We start from the raw sequence: 22,120 nt of genomic DNA on the forward strand, positions 1-22,120 counted from the left end.
TGAGATAGTGATTTTGGTAATTTGTGGTAATGTGTCAATGTGTGAGTTGAGGAGGCTTGATGTTGAATTTGATATATTTTGATTGATTTCAAAGAAAAGGGATGAACTTGGCATGTTTTGATTGGTTTTGAAAAGAGTTGGAAATGGCTTGTTTTGAAATTGGCACTTTGTGGTTTTGTATGAAAATATGGTTTTTGGGCACACTTTGGCGGGACATAACTTGGACTACGGATCTCCGTTTTGTACCAAATCTGTTTAGAAATGAAATTGGATCCGGGATGTTCATGCCGTTCAAAGAACGGGTGAAAAACGATTTAAAATGAGGAAGTTATGTCCGTTGGAAGATTGGGGTTTAAATCTGTGAATTCTGTAGCTTTTAACTTAAAAAATTTTTAGCAGAATGACCCCTTGCGCGTGGGCGCACCTGGCGCGTACGCGCCGATCTTCCAGAAAGCGCCATCCACGCGTGCGCGTGATGTGCGCGGGCGCGCCGATTGTGCTGCACCCAATGCCCAGCCATTTTCCAGAGAGTTATGCCAGAACTGTGCCAGTGTTGTGCCTGGGGCACGAGAACACCCGCGCGTACGCGTGGTTGGCGCGTGCGCGTCGATGAGTTTTTGAGGCCATCCACGCGTGCGCGTGGAGTGCGCGTATGCGTGGCCCTGTTTTCATCCCAAAGTTGATTTTTGAGTTTTAAAAGCCAAATCTCATACTTCTAAGCCTCCGATCTCACCATTTATGTCTTAAATCATTATGACATGCCTAGCTATTAAAAAGGGGCTAGTGAATGAGGTAACTTGCGAGTGAAGCAAGGGAAAAATGAATGATCAATGAGGATCAAGATGATTATGTGAGATGCGGAGGATGGTGGTGGAAGTGCTTGTTAAGCCATGGGCCGAAAGGCTATAATTGCTAATGAAACGGCTGGTTATGGATTTAACCGTGAGCCGAAAAGGCTGTGTATAATATGAATATTGGCTGGTTCTGGACTGAACCGTGAGCCGGATGGCTGATATGGATGTTGATCCATGGATGAGAATTCATGCATGCTTATGCTGAATTATTGATGATTGAGATTTGCACTTCCACTATCAGAGGCACGAGATCCCTGGGAGGAAGCAGTGGCTAGCCACCACGTGCTCCAGGTGGAGGCTCGAGACTCTGTTGACCCTATGTCGTAAGTGTGGCCGGGCACTGTGAAAGACCCGGATGAGCTCGCCCCCGAAATATTCACCAGTGAGGGTGATGGATATGGATCATGTTTATGATCAAGTTTATAACGAGTATAACTCGAGTTGGGGATGCGCGACAGAGGGACAGTCCAATGGTTAGCTACCAGGACTTGTCGGGTTGGCTCTATAACCGACAGATGATATCATCAGCCACTAGGGACAGGCATTCATCATATGCATACTATGTGAATTGTTTGAGATTGCCTATTTGACTGCATATTACTTGCTAATTGTCTAAATGTCTTAACTGCTCCTATTTGTATATTCTTTGTCTGATATAACTGTGTTTGCTATAATATACTCCTGCTAGTGGTTGGGAGGTTTGAAGGAATTGGAAAGGGAAGTATTAGTTAGACTAAAGAATCTTTAGTCAGATACCCTTATATGGTTTAGCTTGTTTATAAGCTTTGATATTATCTGGAGGAAGTTCTAGGATTGCCTTTGGCTTTCCTCTATTATTATGTATTATATATGTGGAAGCTGTTACCGTGCTGGGGACCTCTGGTTCTCACCCATGCGGATTTTGTGGTTTTCAGATGCAGGACGCGAGGCTTCTCGTTGAGGCATGTTGGAGACTTCTGGATTAGCGAAGATCCTTTGTTCTTGGGACTCTGTTTTGGTTTATATATCTTGTTTAGATACTTTTATCTCCATTAAATAATACAAACTGTGATGACTCCTTCTAGAGGGGATTTTGGAGAATAGGTTGTATGTATTTGTGTCCCTTTGGGTTTCCTTTGGGGTTTCCTTATTTTATTATATGTATATATTATTATGCTCGGACCGGTTATCTTCGCAGCCGGATTTTGAGTCTTGATATTCCCGTTTTTGACACTCCTTATATATATGATCTTGCGTTAGCTTACCCTTTGCTCGTTACGTTATCATTCGGGGTGTTGCGTTTTCGAGTTACGGTTTTTGTTTACCCCTTTTTCTTCAAAGGCTCCTAGCTATAATCAATTATTCATACTACTATACGTACTAAATTTTTGTTTTAGAGGTCGTAATACCTTACCATCTCTGAATTATGACTTAAGCATAAGACTCTGTATGGTAGGGTGTTACAAATAGAATCTCTAGAAAAAAGTGATGAAGCAATGATAGAATTTGCAGAAATTCTAAAATAAATAATGAAGCATAAAAAGATTGAAAAACCAGAAAATAAAATAAAAAGAAAAAGGGCGGAAAAATTAAAAAGTAAAATAAAAGAGTATAAAAGGGAATTAAATAACCTTCAGATCGAAATTGATGACCTTATAATAAAAAGGATAGAAATAAGAATAAATATAAACAAGTTGGAATTAAATTTAAAAAAATTTATAAATGCCTGGAAAACCATATTATGACTTAAAAGAACTAAAGCTATTGAAAGAAAAAAAATGGAGAATGAAGTCGAAAAATTAAGAAGGTATTTAGAAACAACAGAAAGTGTAGAAATAAAAGAAGTTTTTGAGGATTTGAGAAATTATATTAAAGAAAAAGACAAACAGATAAAAGATTTTATATACAATAATCCATGCAAAAAAGAATATTATAAACTAAAACAAGATTGAAAACTATAAAAATGAAATTACAATATACATCAAGAACTAGTAAAAAATTGGTATCATATAGTAGAAATGGTAAAAATTGGTATCAGAGCCAAGTTAACGATTAAGGGTAACACTTTCTCTTTAAGCAACACTTTTAGTGATACGCTTTTAAACCAAATAAAAACAAAAATCTGTAAATCTGTACCAAAATACATCTGTACACTAGATGGACCCTTTTACGTTTTGTAGGTATGGATCAATTTATTCTCGAAATCACATGTCCGTCTAACTCAATTGGTTAATAGGCCATGTGAGATATTGTCATTAGGATTTGACAAGTCAAGTTGATGGGAGAACCAAATTGACAAACAATAATAATTATTAAGAGACTCAAAACTATTAAAATTTATCGTACTAGTCTAATTTAAAATTTTTTAAAATTAATTTGAATAAATATTTATATTCATAAGAGTAATTATCCAAATTAGTTTCAAAAATTTTTTGAAGAAGGCATTTTAGTCCTTAAAAAAAATTAATATACAAATCAATTTCCAAGATTTTACTTCGACAGACAAATCAGTCCCTAATTTATTTTTCGGCAGAGTAATTACCAAATCAGTCTCCAAATATTTTAAAAACGAATATTTTAGTCCCAAAAAAAGTTAATACACAGATCAATCTCCAATGTTTTTTTCCGTTAGACATAACAGTCCTTTATCCAAAAAAATATAAAATAAAATAATAATAATAATAATAATAATTAATTGAATAATAATATTGTACCATATTTTTTATATTTTTTGAACAAAAATAATAAGAGGTAATGACCAAATCAGTACCCGAAAGATTCAAACGCTGACATTTTGGTACCTCACTATTGTTATTGACAAAATGGTCCTTAAAAGGTTTTAAAATTTGACAAGCGTACCCACGAGTTCACCGGAGCACATTTCCGGCAAGCACAGTGCTGATGTGGCCACCGTGTTTTGGTGACTTGGCAAACCACCCCCAAAGTTCCCTCCCCAACGCACACTCCCTCCCCTTCCCTCTCCCTCCCTGTCGCAGCCCCCATCCCCAACGCACACTTCTCCCTAATCGCAGTCCTCGCCGCATCACAAGCCCCTCCCTAACGTACACTTTTCCTTCCTCCCTCAACACCACCATTCACAGCAACAACCACTTTAACATCAACAGCAACAACAACCTTCATCACTCTCTCTCTCTCTCTCCACCACTCCCCCTTCCCCAACACACACTTCCCTCTCCCTCCCTCAACACCACCATTCACAGCAACAACAACCTCAACATCAACAGAGTTGCCCCAAATCATGAATTGTCCCAAATTTTTAGGTTAAATTATCATTCAAAAAGATTAATCACAATAAAACTCAGAAACAAATTCATATACAATAATCAAAATAAAATAAAATAAAATAAAATAAAAATTAATACAGACACCACCAAAGCAAGAATAGAAGAAGAACACCAGACACAGAGGGGACAGGACACGATAGAGCCAAGATGGAACCCAGACAGAGGAGGCATGCAACGACTGGGGGCTAGCAGCAAGCAGATACAAACAGTGAAGGTGACAACGGTGAAGGCGTGCAGACAATGCAATGCTACGAAGGAGACACTGGCGGACGCAGAAGACCCGACAACGAGATGGCAACAGTGCGGTGTCGATGACACTGGCTCTGTAAGACTGAGAAGGTTGAGCTCTACTGCTATTTTGAGGGAGAGTGAGTTGAGAGTGTGAGACACTGTGTTGGGAAGGGGATTAGAATTCAAAGAGGTAAGGGAAGGGGATTAGGGTTTAGAAAGGGGGATTTTGGACGGGGGGGGAGGGGAAGTGCGTTGGAGATGGGGAATTAGGGTTAGAGAGGAGGAGGGAAGAATTAGGGCTGGGGAGGGGGAGAATGCATTCAGGAAGGGGAAGGGGGGAGTGCGTTGGGAAGGGGGGAAGGAAAAGGAGAAGAATTAGGGTTAGAGAGGGGGAGGGAAGGATTAGGGTTGGGGAAGGGGGAGAATGCATTCAGGAAGGGAAAGGGGGGAGTGCGTTGGGGAGGGGGAAGGAGAAGGAGAAGAATTAGGGTTTGGGGAGGGGGAGTATTTGCCATGTCATCAAAACGCAGTGGCCATGTCAGCACTGTGCTTGCCGGAAATGTGCTCCGGTGAACTCGTGGATACGCTTGTCAAATTTTAAAATCTTTTAAGGACCATTTTGTCAATAACAATAGTGAGGTACCAAAATGTCAGCGTTTGAATCTTTCGGGTACTGATTTGGTCATTACCTCAAATAATAATAAATTTATTTACTAGAAATTATTCTACAAAAAATTTAAAATTAAAATCATTTGATATTTTTGTATTTAATATAATCAAAAGATATCTTATTTTAAAAATCATGTTTATATTAAAAAAATTTTTTTAATTTAAATTTCAAAACATTATTATTTACCTTACTTGTTTCTAACAAAAAAAAGTATATTAATATTATTATTAACAATTTAATTAACAATTTCGTTAAATAACTAACCATTTTAATCAATAATAAACCAACAAATATTTTTAAACTATATTTCATACTAATTAATTATCATTTATTAATGATATTTAGATTTTATTTTTTAAAAATATAAAATTAATAATTTTTAATTATAATTATTTAAAGTTGGTTGATTAAAAATTATTTACCTATACTTTTTCTTTAATTAATTCTTTCAAATCAAAATATTCATATCAACAAATAAAAGATAAACCGAGAGTCAATGACAGTTTAATTAAAATTGTGAAATGATCTCGCTAGTAGGAGCTAACGACTTCACAGAAATCGATCTCCACCTAAATAAAATGATTATACCCTTCGCAACCGGTGCGTTCATTAGGCATTAGCCGTAGCCACTGTTTCCCCTTTCCAACTTTCCGATGGACAACAAACCGCCAGAGCAACTGACGCCGACATCGACGGAGGAGGAAGTCACCGCAGCAGCCACCGACGAAACAACTTCTATTTTCCCTCTGTTCCCTCTCACAGCAAGCTCCTCCTCTACGCTGGCCACTAGTACGGTCCCTCAATGGCTCTCCAACTCCAGCTTCACCGCCGACGTGTCTCTCATAAACGACGCCGTTGCCTCCCAACTCCGCAGCGAAACCGCCCTATCGCCACCACAGCGCCACCGCTCCGACGACGATGAGGAACACGAAGAAGATGGCGGAAATCGAGCTCAGGAGAAGGCTGTTCCTCGTTCTTCCTACGAGATTCTAGAATCTTCCGAGTCTGAGGGAAGAGATAAGAAGGAGAAGAGGAGTAAGAAGAAGAGGAAGAAGCGGAAGCGCGATAGGTCACGTGAGAGAGGCGGACTCGACAGTTATAATTCGAGGAAGTCGGGCGTTCGAGCTTGGGCCGATTCAGAGTCGTCCACCGCCGCCAAAGACTATTATTTCGATTCTCACGGTGATCGTGATAATCTTGCATTTGGTTGCATCTATAGGTACTTTTTTTTTTTTTATAATTTCATACTTTAAATTGAATAGTTAGAGTAAGCTTGCATTGGTGGTTTGTTTCAAGTGACTTTTGTTGAGGTTTTGAGTGCTTAGTGTTTTTTGGTTGAATGACGGAGATTGTGTGGTGCAAATTTGGTCATGTTAGGCATATTGGTGATTCACTTACTGGGATTCGAGAATCAAATGTAGTACTCTATATGCGTTTTCATGGTCAAAACTCATAGAACTAGCCAACTAGGAAGTATGAACCATAGAGTTGCAACTATTGTTTGTTTGTTTGTGTATGCCCATAAATCAGGTTGGGGCTAATATACCCCATAAAGGGAAAATAAAATCACTTGTTGAAGTAGAGAAAGAAATGGGGAGGTGATCTGAGTTTCACTTTTCTTCTGTCAGATTTAATAAATTTAACAGTAACAACTACATTGATGTGTAGCCCTGTAGGGAATTTTAGTTTAGTGCGTGTTGAACCTTTGACTTTTATTCACCTGAAGAGTTCTTTCTTTCTACCTGAGCTATTCGAAGTATGAGTAATGAATGCTGAAGGATTTTATAACTACCATGCAGAATGGATATTGCACGGTACAAACCTTACAATCCTTCGAAACTATCTGGGCTAAATGTTAGAAGATTATATTGGCGGAACCATAGTGTTTCTCTCTTGGAAAAAGAGAGCGATGTGGATACATTGGATGGTACAATGAAGTCTGCTGGTCGTTACTGGTCTGGGAAGTATATAGCTCTGGAACGGCACAAAAGTTTTAAGCGTCTACGTCTTGTTGCACCAAAATTGTCTTCCGTTTTGGCGGATGACGAGTTTATACCTTTGTCTGATATTGGGACATCTCATCGAGCTGTGGATAGTGATTCTGTCTCTAAAACTGCATCAGTGGTTGAAGAATCTTGGGAAGATGAAATGTTAAACAAAACTCGGGAGTTTAACAAACTCACAAGGGAGCACCCCCATGATGAGAAAGTTTGGTTAGCTTTTGCTGAGTTCCAAGATAAGGTTGCAGGGATGCAACGACAAAAAGGTGCTCGCTTGCAGACTCTTGAAAAGAAGATTAGCATTCTGGAAAAGTCAGTTGAGCTTAACCCAGACAATGAAGTGCTATTGCTTTACCTTTTGAAAACATATCAAACAAGAGACAGCTCTGATGTGCTAATTGGGAGATGGCAGAAGATACTTGTGCAACACTCTGGAAGCTATAAGTTATGGAGAGAATTCTTGCATGTTGTTCAGAGAGATTTCTCCAGATTTAAGGTTTCAGAGGTTAGGAAGATGTATGCACATGCAATTGAAGCTCTATCTGCTTCATGCAGCAAGCACTCTAGGCAGGTTCTTAATATTTTATTCTTTACCCTCTCTTCTATTTTGTGCTTGAAACTGCACATTGCCTATCTGTTGAGTTATTTATCTTAATTGCATAGGTAGTGCCATATTCCATAGAAAACAATGATCAGATCCCTTATTTGGATTTATGATAATGAAACAGGGTAGGAAAATAAATTGAGAGATACTGTTCACTGAGCAACCCCTTTTTCTTTATTTTTTATTAACTCTGGGAGTGGTTGTAATGTGAGCCATAATTGGTTATAGTGAAATCTCATGTAGTGCCATTTTCTTTTATCTATGGACTACAAGAGTTAAAAAGTTGGTCCCGTCAGCATATATGTCTTTAAAGAAAGATATTTTGTTAATGAGCTTTGTATGTCTGAGGTCTTGTAGTTGATTTTACACACTTTACCTGACTGTTTTCACCAAGTAATTTCATGTCATGTGAATACTTTGTTTTAAGCAGGTTCACCGAGGTGCTGATCCCTCTTTGCCAGATCCTGTAATTGTTGAGCTAGAACTTGGTCTTGTGGATATATTTCTCAGTCTTTGCAGATTTGAATGGCAGGCTGGTTACAGGGAGTTGGCCACTGCTTTATTTCAGGCTGAAATTGAGTTTAGTTTGTTTTGTCCACCTTTGCTTTTCACAGAGCAGAGTAAGCAAAGATTGTTTGAATATTTTTGGAATAGTGGTGGTGCTAGAGTTGGAGAAGAAGGAGCTCTTGGTTGGTCCACCTGGTTGGAGAAAGAGGAGGAAACTAGGCAGCGGATTGTCAAAGAGGAGCTTTCACGTGAAAATGAGGGTGGTGGCTGGACTGGTTGGTCAGAACCGTTGTCTAAAGATAAGGAGGTTGCTGCCAAAGTTGAAGATGAAGTCAACGATGATTTGGTTATGGAGGATAATGAGGATGAAGATGAAGATGAAGATGTTGAGCCAGAAGTTGATAATGAAACTTTAATGAAAATGCTAGGAATTGATGTCAATGCTGGGGATGGTGGTGAAGTGAATGATGCTTCAACTTGGATCAAATGGTCAGAAGTAGAATCTTCCAGAGATTGTGATCAGTGGATGCCTCTGCATACGAAATCTGGTAGAGTTCTCCTTCTTTATTCACTTGTCCCTCCTATACAGTATTGCTACATAGTGTGTGCACACACGACATGTTTTCTATGCTTGGATTTTTCTTGATTCTCTCCATGCAATGTGTACATTGTGCTGATTTTAGCATGTTGATTAACCATGAACAGATATGACCTCTACTGCTATTGGAACACCCAAAGCAGAAGCCGATGAACAACTGTTGAGAACTGTCTTATATGAAGATGTGAACGAGTACCTATTCTCCTTGAGCACAGCAGAGGCTCGATTATCTTTGGTATCCCAGTTCATTGACTTCTATGGTGGGAAGATATCTCAATTGTAATCTTCTTGGTCTTATATATCCTTTCCTACTCCCTAGGTTGCATCACAGTTGGTTGTGGGATCAGTTTTCAAAACCTAGGATTTGCATAGTATGATGGGTCCTTCCTTGCTTTGATGTGGCTTGGTCTTATTTGTATTTTAACCAGTTGAATGCAACTCATTTTGCCTGTCTTGCTTTTGTAGGGTTTCGTCAAACAGTCCAACTTGGACAGAGAATGTCCTTAGCTTTGAGGATCTGCCAGAATCTATGTTAGAGAAGTTGAAAAGCACCCATGAAGTGTTGACAAAAGAAGAAAGCAGTCCTACTGATTTCAGTTTTGGTTTTCTATCAGGCAGTATCTCAAGGAATGCTGATATGATGAAATTTCTACGCAATACTGTCTTACTTTTCTTGACTGTTTTTCCACGTAATCACATATTGGAAGAAGCTGTCCTTATTTCTGAAGAGCTATTTGTAACAAAAATTAATCCTTCTAGTTGCATGGTTACACCATGTCGAGCTTTAGCAAAGTCCCTCTTAAAAAGTGATAGGCAGGTACTCATTTTTCCTCTCCTCTCAATTTCTCTTTTTTGTAACATGAATAAGTGTCTTCCTAAACAGAAGAGTTAGTATCTACTAGAATTATATTACAACTATCATTGTTGATATGATGATATACTTGTTATGATGAATCAACATTATGTTTTTGTTTGTTACACTGAAGAGCATACCACAAGAAGAAGAAAAGCGAAAATAAAAATAGAGTGATGTTAGGGCTTGTTTAGTTTTCATTTTCAGTGTTTTTCTTTTCAAGGTTTTGTGAAGTAAAAAGTGAAAATCATAAAAATAATAAAATCCTTTTTTATTTCATTTTCTTTTCTTCACAATATCTTAGAGGCCCTTGCTTTTCAAATTTTATGTAGGACAGTATTTCTTACTCTGCCTGTTTCTTACTATCTGTACTTATTTTTGGTTAATGTAGGATGTTCTATTATGTGGTATATATGCTCAAAGAGAGGCAAGTTATGGTAACATTGATCATGCAAGAAAAGTGTTTGACATGGCGTTATTATCTGTGGAAGGGCTTCCTGTGGTATGTATTTGTATTTATCCTACTTTGCTTTTTGTTGTTATTTTTGTATGTTTTTGGATTTAATGATGATATCTTATCCTCTGATCATGACCCTGTTTGTCTTATAATATAACAAATTAAATGCAGCTTCTGTGTATTACACAGGTATTATGCCTAAGACTTTATTCTTTTGTAATTGCTTTTGTTTACTTTATGGAGTAGGAACGACAGTCCAATGCTCCTCTTTTATATTTCTGGTATGCTGAGATGGAGCTTGCAAATAAATCTGATAATGATCGTGAATCTTCACATAGAGCAATACATATATTGTCATGCTTGGGTAGTGATACAAAATATAGCCCATTTAAAAGTCAAGCAACAAGTTTGCATCAACTTAGAGCACGTCAAGGGTTTAAGGAAAAACTGAGAACTGTACGATCATCTTGGGTTCGTGGTATAATAAATGATCAGTCTGTCGCTCTAATATGTTCCGCTGCACTGTTTGAGGAGCTCACCTCTGGGTGGGATGCAGGCATTGATGTTATGGATCAAGCTTTTGCAGTTGTGCTTCCAGGTTATGCATCTTTAGTAGCTAGTTTCTTGTCAGGAAAACATATCATACAGAAGCAGTTTGTCTTGTTACCGGAACTGACATTGTATATTCCTTAATACATGTTGACTTTGTTGCTTATGTTGTTTGTCTGTTTTGTTGCTACCTGCAGAAACGAGAAGCCATAGCTATCAACTTGAATTTTTGTTTAACTATTACATAAGGATGCTTCAGAGACATCAGAGCCAATCAAGTCTGGCTAAAGTTTGGGAGTCCATCTCCAAGGGACTCCAGATGTATCCCTTCAGCCCAGAACTTCTTAAAGGTGTAGTGGAGGTTGGCCATCTGTACACAACATCTAATAAAGTGCGGCGGGTGCTTGATGGCTATTGTTACAAGTAACATCCTTATTCAGTTTTCTGTGTATTATACTTTCAAACTTTGCTATGAGTTTTTAAAGCACTCATTTTTTTTTTTAAATGTAAATCTTCAGGAAACCATCTGTTGTTCTCTGGCTTTTTGCATTGTCGTATGAGATGTCTAGAGGTGGTTCACGGCATAGAATCCGTGGGTTGTTTGAAAGGGCGTTGGGTTCTGATAAACTTAGTACTTCTGTGGTACTATGGCGATGCTACATTGCATATGAAATGGACATTGTAAAGGATCCTTCTGCAGCTCGACGTGTTTTCTTCCGTGCTATCCATGCGTGCCCCTGGTGAGAACTTGTGTTTTAGATGTGCGAATGATATAAACTGTTGCCTTAGATGATGTAGAAATAATTAGTTTTTAGAGTTGAGTGTTAATGAACTTAGGGCTTTACCCCCAAAAATGTTGTGTGTATAAGCATATCACTAGACTCTCATCCTTAACCCAAATGTTTTTAATTTAGAATTCAGACCTAGAAATATGAACTTTTCAAATATCTTGAAGCTTACCTTTTACTGAAATGTGTTGTGGGCAAGCATGCCTGGTACCTGTTTTGTATCTACTCCTGTGATATTTATATATTTATTTCAATATGCATACCAGGTCAAAGAGACTATGGTTGGATGGCTTTCTCAGACTGAACTCTGTCCTTACTGCGAAAGAGCTATCTGATCTGCAGGAAGTTATGCGTGACAAGGAGTTGAATCTGAGAACTGACATATATGAGATCCTTCTACAGGAATCATGACATTTTTTTCTATGTTTGTGCCTGGATCTTATGAGAGTTGCGTTAAGATTTGTGGGGGTTTGCAAAATGTGCAGAACCCAGATATTGTGAATTGTTGCTTTAATGAGCAGCAATTGATGCTTCAAGGTCATAACTTGTAAATTCTGATGCAAATTGTAAAAATTGCTCTATGGCGATGCAAGATTTTTAGAGGTCATCCTCGGGTAAGGTATCTAAATATCGTGCCTGTATATAGTGGCCTTTTGTACCATAACGAAAATAAAAATATTTATCCTCTGTTGATTTATTTTGCTTATTATTTTTTTTTAATCTCACTTTTAGTGAGATCTTTTTTTGTTAACATAATTTTTTTTGTTATCAAAACTTTGTCATTTATCTATTTTGGGGTTATAATTTGTAACATTTGCTTCAGAAAATGGAGTGGCGCTAACGGGGCTCTCTTCATAATTCTTAAAAGTAATTCATTGTTACGTTCAATAAGAAGGCAAGAAATTAGTAAGAAATTAGTTCAGAATATTTTTTAAATTCTTTTAGGAGCATATTTGAGATATAGAAGGTCAATATTTTTTTTCTAATATGTCATTATCAATTATCTTTTTTCTACATAATTTTATTTTTCTACATAATTTTATTCGTGAGATAATTCGGAACATTGCTGAATTATTTTCATTTATGGATTTAAAATCTTGTAGACGTAAGTATGTCCATTCATATGGGGCTTGAGGAAGTATCAGTCTTTTGATGATTATACATTTCTTCAATATTCTTCCACCGATCTACAGGATCTTTTATTGTGAGATATTCATTTTTCAATCTTTCATCAAGATGACGACTAAGGAAGATCATGGCTTTGACTTTAACCTTTTGCGATGCTTTATTTTTAGCCTTAATGGTATTTCCAAGATCCATTAAATCAAGATGAATTTCGGTATCTAATATCTATGATAAATAGTTGTTTCTAGATATATTAAGAGCATTAAATTCAAGATGAGAGAGTTGACATAATGAAAATTTATTACCTGAGTCTTCTTAAATTTTTATCAGAGTTTCGTACTAATAATGTGTTGTGAAATAAATAAATAAAGGGGAAATAAATATAAAATAAAAAAGTATAGTAGATGATTCTAGTATTAATATTCACCAATATTATTATATCAATATAATATAAATGATTCATATATATTCACTAAGTATATGTTGCAGTGTATAAATAGAGAGAGAGAGGAGTGTTTGTTGTGTGTCTTTCTTTTGCCTCAGACCGTGTTCTTTTATATGCGTACAAATTTTACTTTTTCAAACTTCATTAAATTTGTTTCATCTTGAGAACTTGTATCTTTCATCATAGAAAAATTGAGCCGTCATCCATCCTTATCACAACAGAATTGACATTTAAACTCTTTTTAGCTAATTAATCCGGCCTTCTATTCCCTTCTCTAGAAATATGGGGGATCTTGATAATTCATTCTCTCCTCATGTCTTTGAATTTTCTCACCAAATTTTCTGGAGATAGGGAGTACTATTTTATCCTGGCCAACATATGAATAGCAAAAGTAGAATTCGCTTCCGAAATAATTCTTCTCAACTCCAGTTTTCAAGTTGTGTTGAGGCCATGGTATCACTATACCAAATTATTTTAAATGGTTTAGAAATTGAACTAAACTGCTTTTTTACATAGAAATTGGTTTTAAACCAATTTTATAATATCACTTTAAACTAGTTTATATGCTAAAATTAATTTTTAACATATAAAAAATTAATTTTAATTTCTCTCTTTCTTCCATCTCTTTTTTTTCTAAAATTTTTTATTTAAATTAATTAAATATATTATTTATTGAAATTTATAACGCACAGAATATTTACTGATATATGTAACTTTATACATTTTTGATATTGTGACGCAAGGCACATTAAACACATATCTCGAGTACTCAGTCCCCTGGATACGTGTATTAATATTATGTACTTGTATTATTCGACTCGTATGATTAATTAAATATTCGACTTATTCCCCCTAGAATAACGATTTAATTTTTTTAAATTAAAAAATAATATGTGCAAAACCTCTTGATACGTCGATATAATAGTATATTAGGTATAAAAAAATTTAAACCCAAAATAAAAAAAGTATTATAATTTGTTATGATTTAAATAATATTTATTTAATTTTTATTTATCAATTTAATTAAATTTTATCAAAGATATTAATTTAAATTTATTTGAGAAAAAGACAAATAGGTCCTGATCTTTTGCCTGTGGACATTTTTGTTGCTGACCATTAAAAAATATTTTTAAGTCCCTGACCTTCACAAAATTTGGACGGATCAGTCCCTCCGTCCAAATGCCTCCGTCAGACCTAACGGAAAAGTCTGACGTGGCTCCCATAATGCTTGTCACGCGTACGCGTCGCTATGAATTCAACAAATCCTCATTTCTTTATGAATTCTCCACTTTGCATGATTTTTTTTCATTTCTTTCAAGCCATTCTTGCCTTCAAAAATTTAAATCATTCAAACAAACATATCAAGGTATCGAATGGGAGGAAAATAAATTAAATTTAGCAATTTAATAACCTAGAAAATATGTTTTCAATCATTAAGCACACTTAGGAGAAATTCAAAAAATCATGCTATTTTAGTAAATAAATGTGAAAAAAATTGATAAAATCCACCAAATTTACTACAATATAAACCATAAAATTATGGTTCATCAACTAATATACAAAATGTGTCTACCTACTTGATTACAAATGAATCAATCTCCAAGAACATATATGAACAAGTAGGGCTAAGATAGTATGATGATTTATGAATTCCACTAATTCAAATCTCAAAATGAAGTATAAATATACTTGCAAGAAGAAAGCTCGTGAAAGTATGGAATAAGGGATTGAGCATCGAACCCTCACCGGAAGTGTTTGCACTCTAATCTCTTTAGTGTTTGAGGATCGATTCTCTCAATTCTCTACTAATCTTGCTTTCTAAGGCTTGCTTTTCTTCTACCAATCAACATATATTCAATGCATGGATACACATATCAAGAGGTCTTTTCAAGGGTTGTAATGGGGTTAGGGCTAAATTTAATTTACTTTTCTCCCATTCGATGCCTTGATATGTTTGTTTGAGTGATTTAAAGTTTTGAAGACAAGAATGGCTTGAAAGAAATGGAAAAAAAACATGCAAAGTAATGAATTTATGAAGAAATGAGGATTTGCTAAATTCATGGCGACGCGTACGCGCGAGAGGGAAGTCTGCCAGGCGACGCGTATGCGTGACAAGCATTATGGGAGCCACGTCAGACTTTTCCGTTGGGTCTAACGGAGGCATTTAGACGGAGGGACTGATCCGTCCAAGTTTTGTGAAGGTCAGGGACTTAAAAGTATTTTTCAATGGTTAGGGGCGAAAATGTCCACGGGGCAAAAAATCAGGGACCTATTTGTCCTTTTCTCTTTATTTTTTAATCGGCTCTAATTTTATGCTATCAACAATCGAAAAAGAGCTTAATTTTGATATTATTACAGTGAAATTTGGTACCAATTTTATTTCTTTTATAATCAAACTGAACCATAAAAATCGATTTTTAACAAATTGATTTTTATAAAAAAAAAAAGTGTAGTTTCAATTTAGTTTTTTTTTTTAAATTGGTTTATTTAAAGCAGTTTTAGTTCATTTTCAGTTCAACTTGGTTAAACTGATTTTTTTGAATACGACTACATGTAGGTCTTAACATGTTCAGACACGTAGAACTAACAGTCTACATCAATATGTCACGTCAGCATGCCATTAATAAGAAATAGTTTAGGGACTAACAAGAATCATGAATGTCAACTTTGAGGACTAAAATGAGTAAATTAAAATTTTGAGAATAAGTTTGAGGCGCGAGTGCAACTTTAGATACCAATACGAGTATTAATCATTCTTTATATACCATGCTTGTCTAATATGTCATATTGTCATTGTGGTTGTGAGTCTTATTGTGGCGGGTATTGTTGAGGCTTTTAATATTCTGTGTTACTAGTAGTTATCCTGAGTTTTTAACAAGGAAATTCTTATAATTATTGAAACTGCAAAAGTAAGGATTCACTAAGATTAAGGATGATAACACTACTAAAATCTGCAGATACCTAACCCCACTTTATCCAATGCGGGATGAGTTTTTAGTGGGATGAGATATTGGGATGAGTTTTTAGTGGGATGAGATATTGGATGGGACGGGGTCAGGGTCAGGGTCAATCCCGATATATATATATATATATATATATATATATATATATATATATATATATATATATATATATATATAATAGGGTAATTCACACAAATAAATCAAATGAAGAGCAATATTACACCAATATCCTAAAATGAAAAAGCTTATATGGATGTCCATTTTTCACACTAATTTTATGTAAATCGAAGTTATAAAGCTCGATTTACACTAACTCTATATAAATCGAATCAATTACTACTAATGCACTAATTACATATAAATCGATTCTAGCTGATTCGATTTACTGCTTCTGCAGCATATTACTACTTGTACAGATTATTGGAATTGTTTATTTATTATATATTAACTTTAAAACATAAATGTCAATAAAAAAATACTCTTATTTGGATTTAAATAAAATATAAAAAAATCAAAACGAATAAAAATAGAAATCTAATTTTTTTATTTTTGTTCAAATTCCAAAAATTTTATATTTTTATAAACTTAAGAATTTAAAATGGAACAATAAACGATTTCTAAAAATTCATTAAAAATTAATCTTTGACTCATTAGCATCTAAAAAATCATTACCGAAACTTTTGATATTGAAAAAATTAATATAAAGCATAATCTTCCAAGGTGACATAGGACTATAGGAGTTAAAAATTGAATTTTTTCAGAGTTAGAAGTAACAGATAGTTATACAATATAAATGACTAACTATATTTATATAATATGTAATTTGAGAAATAATTAAAATACTATATAAATTAAATTACCACCTTGTAGAGTTGTAGGACTATACTTTATATTAATATTTTCAACATAAAAAAGTCTCAATAATGATTTTTTATATGTTAATGAATTAAAGGATGATTTTTAATGAATTTTTAAAAAATGTTTATTGTTCTATTTTAAATTTATAAGTTTATAAAAATGCAGATTTTCTGGAATTTGAACTAAAACACAAAAATTGGATTTCTATTCTTATTCGTTTTGATTTTTTTGATATTTTATTTGAATTCAAATGGAGGTATTTTCTTATTTACATTTATATTTTAAAGTTAATATAAAATAAATAAACAATTATATCAATAATCTGTACAAGTAGTAAATCGAATCAACTATATTCGATTTACATGTATATGTTGCAGAAGTAGTACATCAAATCAAGTTAATTCGATTTATCATTGATATAACAGATATATAGTAAATCAAATCAAGTTGATTCGATTTACCATGTGTTTCCATTATAGCGTAAATCGAATCAAACATTGAAAATGTGCAAATCGAGTTTAATTGTTTCAATTTGCATAGATTTACTTTAGGACATGCATGTAAGCTAATTCACTTTAAAAAATTAGTGTAATTTTGATCCGCAAATAATTTATTTGTGTAAAAATTTTCTTATATATTATATGTAATATATGTAAAATAATTAGCAAATTGATTAATAATATTGATTATTTTTTAATTTTTATTTTAATTTATGTTATGTATGTGATTATAGTTATTTAAATTTTAAAATTTAATTTTATTTGTTAAATTTTAATAATTATAGAGACGGGTAGAGATGTAACACCCTACCACATAGAGCCTTATGGTTAAGTCATAAAAACAGAGGTGGCGAGGTATTACGACCTCTAAAAATAAAATTTAGTATATATAGTGTGAAAAATGTTTATAACTAGGAGCCTTTGAAGAAAAAGGAGGTAAAACAAAATCGTTAAATTGAAAAGCGCAACACTCTGATCGATAATATAACGAAACAGATAAGGGATAAACTAACGCGAGTATATAAACAAGAGAGTACCAAAAATACGGATATCAAAACTCAAGACTCGGTTTGCGAAGATAACCGACCCAAGCATAGAAGTATACATACATACACACACACACACATATATATATATATATATATATATATATATATATATATATATATATATATATAGTAAGGAACCCAAAAGAAACCCGAAAGACAAGTTACAGAACCTGTTCTCCAAAACAACCTCTAAGAGGAGTCAAAACAGTATATATGTATATAGTGGAGATAATAAGTATCTAAGTAAGTACATAAAACCAAAATAAAGTCTCGAGAACTAAGGATCTTCGCTAATCCAGAAGTCTCCAGCATGCCTCAGCGAGGAGCCTCACGACCTGCATCTGAAAACCACAAAATCCGCATGGGTAAGAAACGGAAGTTCTCAGTATGGTAACAGTGCCCACATATCTAACATGTAATATCCTGGAAAAGCCGAAGGCAATCCTAGAACTTCCAACAGATAATCAAAGCTTATAAATAGACTAAACCCTAAATGGAACAGGCAGCTAGATAAAGATCTTCAGTCTAACTAACCTCCCCTTTTCAAATCCTTCGAACCTCCCAACCGCCATCAATAATTTGATATCGCAAACACAATTATATCAACAAGGAAATGCACAAATAGGAAGCAGATACGACAATTAGACAATTAGCAAGTATTATGCAATCAATTAGGCATTCCAAACAATTCACATATAATGCATATGATGTATACCTGTCCTAGTGGCTGATGAGTCTCATCTATCGGTTATAAAGCCAACCCGACAAGTCCTGGTAGCTAACCATTGGACTGTCCCTTTGTCGTGCAACCCCAACTCGAGTTATTCTCAATCATAATTATCAATACATATACACAACACCCACACTGGTGTTTATCACGGGGGCGAGCTCATCCAGAACTTTCACAGTGTCTGGCCACACTTATGACATAGGATCAGCAGAGTATCGAGTCTCCACCTGGAGCACGTGGTGGCTAGCCACTACTTTCACCCAAGAAAACTCGTATCTCAGATAGTGGAAGTGAAACATTCACATTTCATTCAATAAGCATATATGCAATCATACTCAGCCATAATTCAATAGTAGCTCAGCCATAATTCGGCAATAACTCAGCCCTTCGCCTCATAATACAATCCATAACCAGCCAATTTATTAACAATCACAGCCCTTCGACTCATGGCATATAAAGCACTTCCACCATCATCATCAACACCCCATACAATTATCTTTAGTCATAATTCATCCATAAGTTACCACATTTCCTAGCTTCTTCCCATCGCTAGGCATACCATAAGGATTTAGGACATAAAGGGTGAGAACGAAGGCTTAGAAGTCTAAAATTCGGCTTTGAAAACTCAAAAATTAGTTTTTGGTGAAAATGGGGTCACGCGTGTGCGTCGCCCATGCGCATGCGTGGAAGGCTGAGAAAGTAGAGTGACGCGTGAGCGTCGCCCATGCGCACGCATGGGAAGTAGAGAACTCACGTGGCGCGTGCGCGTCAGTCACGCGTACGCGTGGGTGTGTTTTGTGCTCCTCACACAAAACCAGCACAGTACCAGCGCAACTCTCTGGATTTTCTACTGGGCACTTGCATCAATATAGCGACACGTACGCATCGGCCAGGCGCACCGTGGGAGAGTAAAAAATCTGAGATTGACGCGTGCGCGATGGCCACGCGTGCGCGTGGGATCACGACTTGCCAAAACTTTTACTAAGTTAAAAAGCTGCAAAATTCCAGTTTCAAACCCCAAACTTTCGACGGGCATAACTTTTTCGTTTCAAATCATTTTCCATCCTTTCTTCAAACGGCATAAACATCTCGGATCCAATTTTATTTATAAATAAGTTTGAGACAAATCAGGGATCCGGAGACCAAGTTATGCTCCGTCAAAGTAGACCCAAAAATTACATTTTCATACAAACCCACAAAATCACATTTTCAAAGCAAACCAATTTCAAACTTTTTCAAAACTAACCAAACTTACCAAAAATCAACCTCAAGGCTCCTTAACTCAAATGTTAATATTTTTATCAAATTCACAATCCACCATCCCACCATTTTAATCAATCTCAATCAAATAACTCAATTTCAAACACAATAGCGTGTCATATATCCTTTCTCATCCCAATTTCCAACAATACCATTTTCATCAACCATCAATACATACAATCAATATCATCCTCACCATCAGCATGGTTTCACCCACAATTCAATCTCAATCAATCATTAAGCATATATCAAACCATGCATATCTCTCATGCATCATACCGTCAAAACATCAAAATTCATTAATCACGTACATAACCACACAATTCATCTCACCCAATCAACAACATCAATAGTTCAAATCCTATCTTAGGGTTTCTAGCCTAAGTTTTCACACCACATTACATTTTAGATACAGGAAACCGAAACTATACCTTGGCCGATTCCCCGCTCAACCCGGAACACCTCCAAATCACTTTTTCACAAGCTCTCAAGGCTTCAACACCTCTAAGAACAGATTTTTAACACACAAAAGCCCTTTTTTCCAAACTTTTCAAGACCTCAATCAAGCTCCAACACACATATATACACTTTCTAAATTATAATACCACATTCAAACATACCCACTCAATACCCAAACATCATAAACCAATAAATTTCACTAGAATTGAGAATCTTACCATACCTAAGGATCAAGGAGACAAGATTAAGCCTCTCCTTCAAGCTAGTTAAATCCTATAACATCAAAAGCTCACAAATCTCAACATTTTTCACCCAAAATTTCAAAATTAAGGCTGGGATTTCAGAGAGGAAATCGTGGCTTACCTTAAGAACAAAGTTGTGAGTTTTGTAGAACTTGACGCAGTGAACGCGTGGCCGCAAATGGTGCGGTAATCGGAGCTCCGAATCAAAAGTTATGGTGATTTGAAGATCAAGTAAGGGTGAGAACTTTGGAAGAGTGTTCTTCCCCCTTTCCTTGCAATTTCAGCTTTTTGGGGTGGTGTTTGCTAGGTGCCTAAAAAGTATTGCCTAATTACTAAAATAGGTAAAATAATTAATTTTAAATTTAAAAGTATAAAAGTTAAAATTTTAAATATTTTAAAGTTACTATAAAAAGTAATTTAGGCAAAAATTAGGCACCAAACAAAAGGCACCATAGAATTGGCCTTTTGGGGTTTAAGAGAGGAGAGAGAGTGCTGTTAAGGGTTTTAGGTTGAGTTTGGTTGGGCCAAGGGCCCAATATGGATCCGATTGGCCCGGTTTGACTCGTTCGGTCTAATCTTCGGCCAATTTCTTTAAAATTAGCATCAAAATTTTCGTTTTAATTTTCTCTATCATATTAAGCCATAAAAATTACATTTCTAATTTTCTAGAATAAATTTTAATTTATGGGTTAATTAGTCATTAATTAACCGGATTTTACAAGAGACGGCCTAAAATTCAATTTTGTACTACTTGCTAATAAAAGTGGGGTGGATTCTATGTTGGTTATAGAGACAAGGATGGGGTTTTGGTATCACTTCACGGGAATCGGTTAAATTTCTACGAATTTGAATTTAATAAAGGCATCTACTTCAATTAAGATGGCAAAAATATCTTCCTAAAAACATATTTGTTTAGTCATACTTTTATGAGAAAATGTAATGGTTTAAAAAAAATAGCAACACTTTTAGATAAAAATAACATTTATAATATACCAAAATCAAATTTTACCGTTCAACTTCTAATGGTCAAAAGAAAGCATGTTCATATGAAAATAATTAGAATCTTTATTAGAATTATTTACCTCTAACAAAATGTCCTCACTTACTAAGGTGAATTATGTTATTTTATATGTTGAAAATTATTTCTTTTTGAGAAAAGGACAAATAGGTCCCTGACCTTTTGCTCCGCGGACATTTTCGTCCCTGACCATTGAAAAATACTTTTAAGTCCCTGACCCTCACAAAACTTGGTCGGATCAGTCCTTCCGTCCAAATACTTCCGTCAGACACAACGGAAAATGCTTGTCACGCGTACACGTGGGTCACGCGTACGCGTCGCTTGGAAAACTTCCCTCTCACGTGTACTATAACACCCTACCACACAGAACCTTATGCTTAAGTCATAAGACAGAGGTGGTGAGGTATTACGACCTCTAGTAATAAAATTTAGTACATATAGTAGTGTGAAAAATGTTTATAACTAGAAGCCTTTGAAGAAAAGATAAAACAAAATCGTTAAATAAAAAAGCGCAACACTCTGATCGATAACGTAACCAAACCGACAAAAGATAGACTAACGTGAAACCATAAACAAA

The 22,120-nt window shown here is 35.3% G+C and overlaps 1 protein-coding gene across 1 annotated transcript; it reads left to right on the forward strand.

Moving 5' to 3' along the window:
• Positions 1-5,535: 5,535 nt before the first annotated feature.
• Positions 5,536-12,092, forward strand: LOC112750854 (uncharacterized). The gene is made up of 10 exons (XM_025799744.3): positions 5,536-6,258; positions 6,839-7,610; positions 8,074-8,698; positions 8,856-9,027; positions 9,214-9,565; positions 9,993-10,103; positions 10,305-10,656; positions 10,805-11,030; positions 11,126-11,347; positions 11,662-12,092. The coding sequence occupies exons 1-10, from the start codon at positions 5,693-5,695 to the stop codon at positions 11,804-11,806; spliced, it is 3,543 nt and encodes a 1,180-aa protein (XP_025655529.1). The 5' UTR covers positions 5,536-5,692; the 3' UTR covers positions 11,807-12,092.
• Positions 12,093-22,120: the final 10,028 nt, after the last annotated feature.

This window comes from Arachis hypogaea, chromosome 15 (assembly GCF_003086295.3).
Source record: "Arachis hypogaea cultivar Tifrunner chromosome 15, arahy.Tifrunner.gnm2.J5K5, whole genome shotgun sequence".
In the NCBI taxonomy this organism is placed as follows: domain Eukaryota; kingdom Viridiplantae; phylum Streptophyta; class Magnoliopsida; order Fabales; family Fabaceae; genus Arachis; species Arachis hypogaea.

What these genes read in the sequence shown, in the direction of transcription:
- LOC112750854 (XM_025799744.3), top strand. Translation starts at nt 5,693, where the DNA reads ATGGACAACAAACCGCCAGAGCAACTGACGCCGACATCGACGGAGGAG. An exon ending in TCTTAAAAAGTGATAGGCAG is followed by an intron (nt 9,566 to 9,992) that starts GTACTCATTTTT and finishes TGGTTAATGTAG; the next exon opens with GATGTTCTATTATGTGGTAT. An exon ending in CTTGATGGCTATTGTTACAA is followed by an intron (nt 11,031 to 11,125) that starts GTAACATCCTTA and finishes GTAAATCTTCAG; the next exon opens with GAAACCATCTGTTGTTCTCT.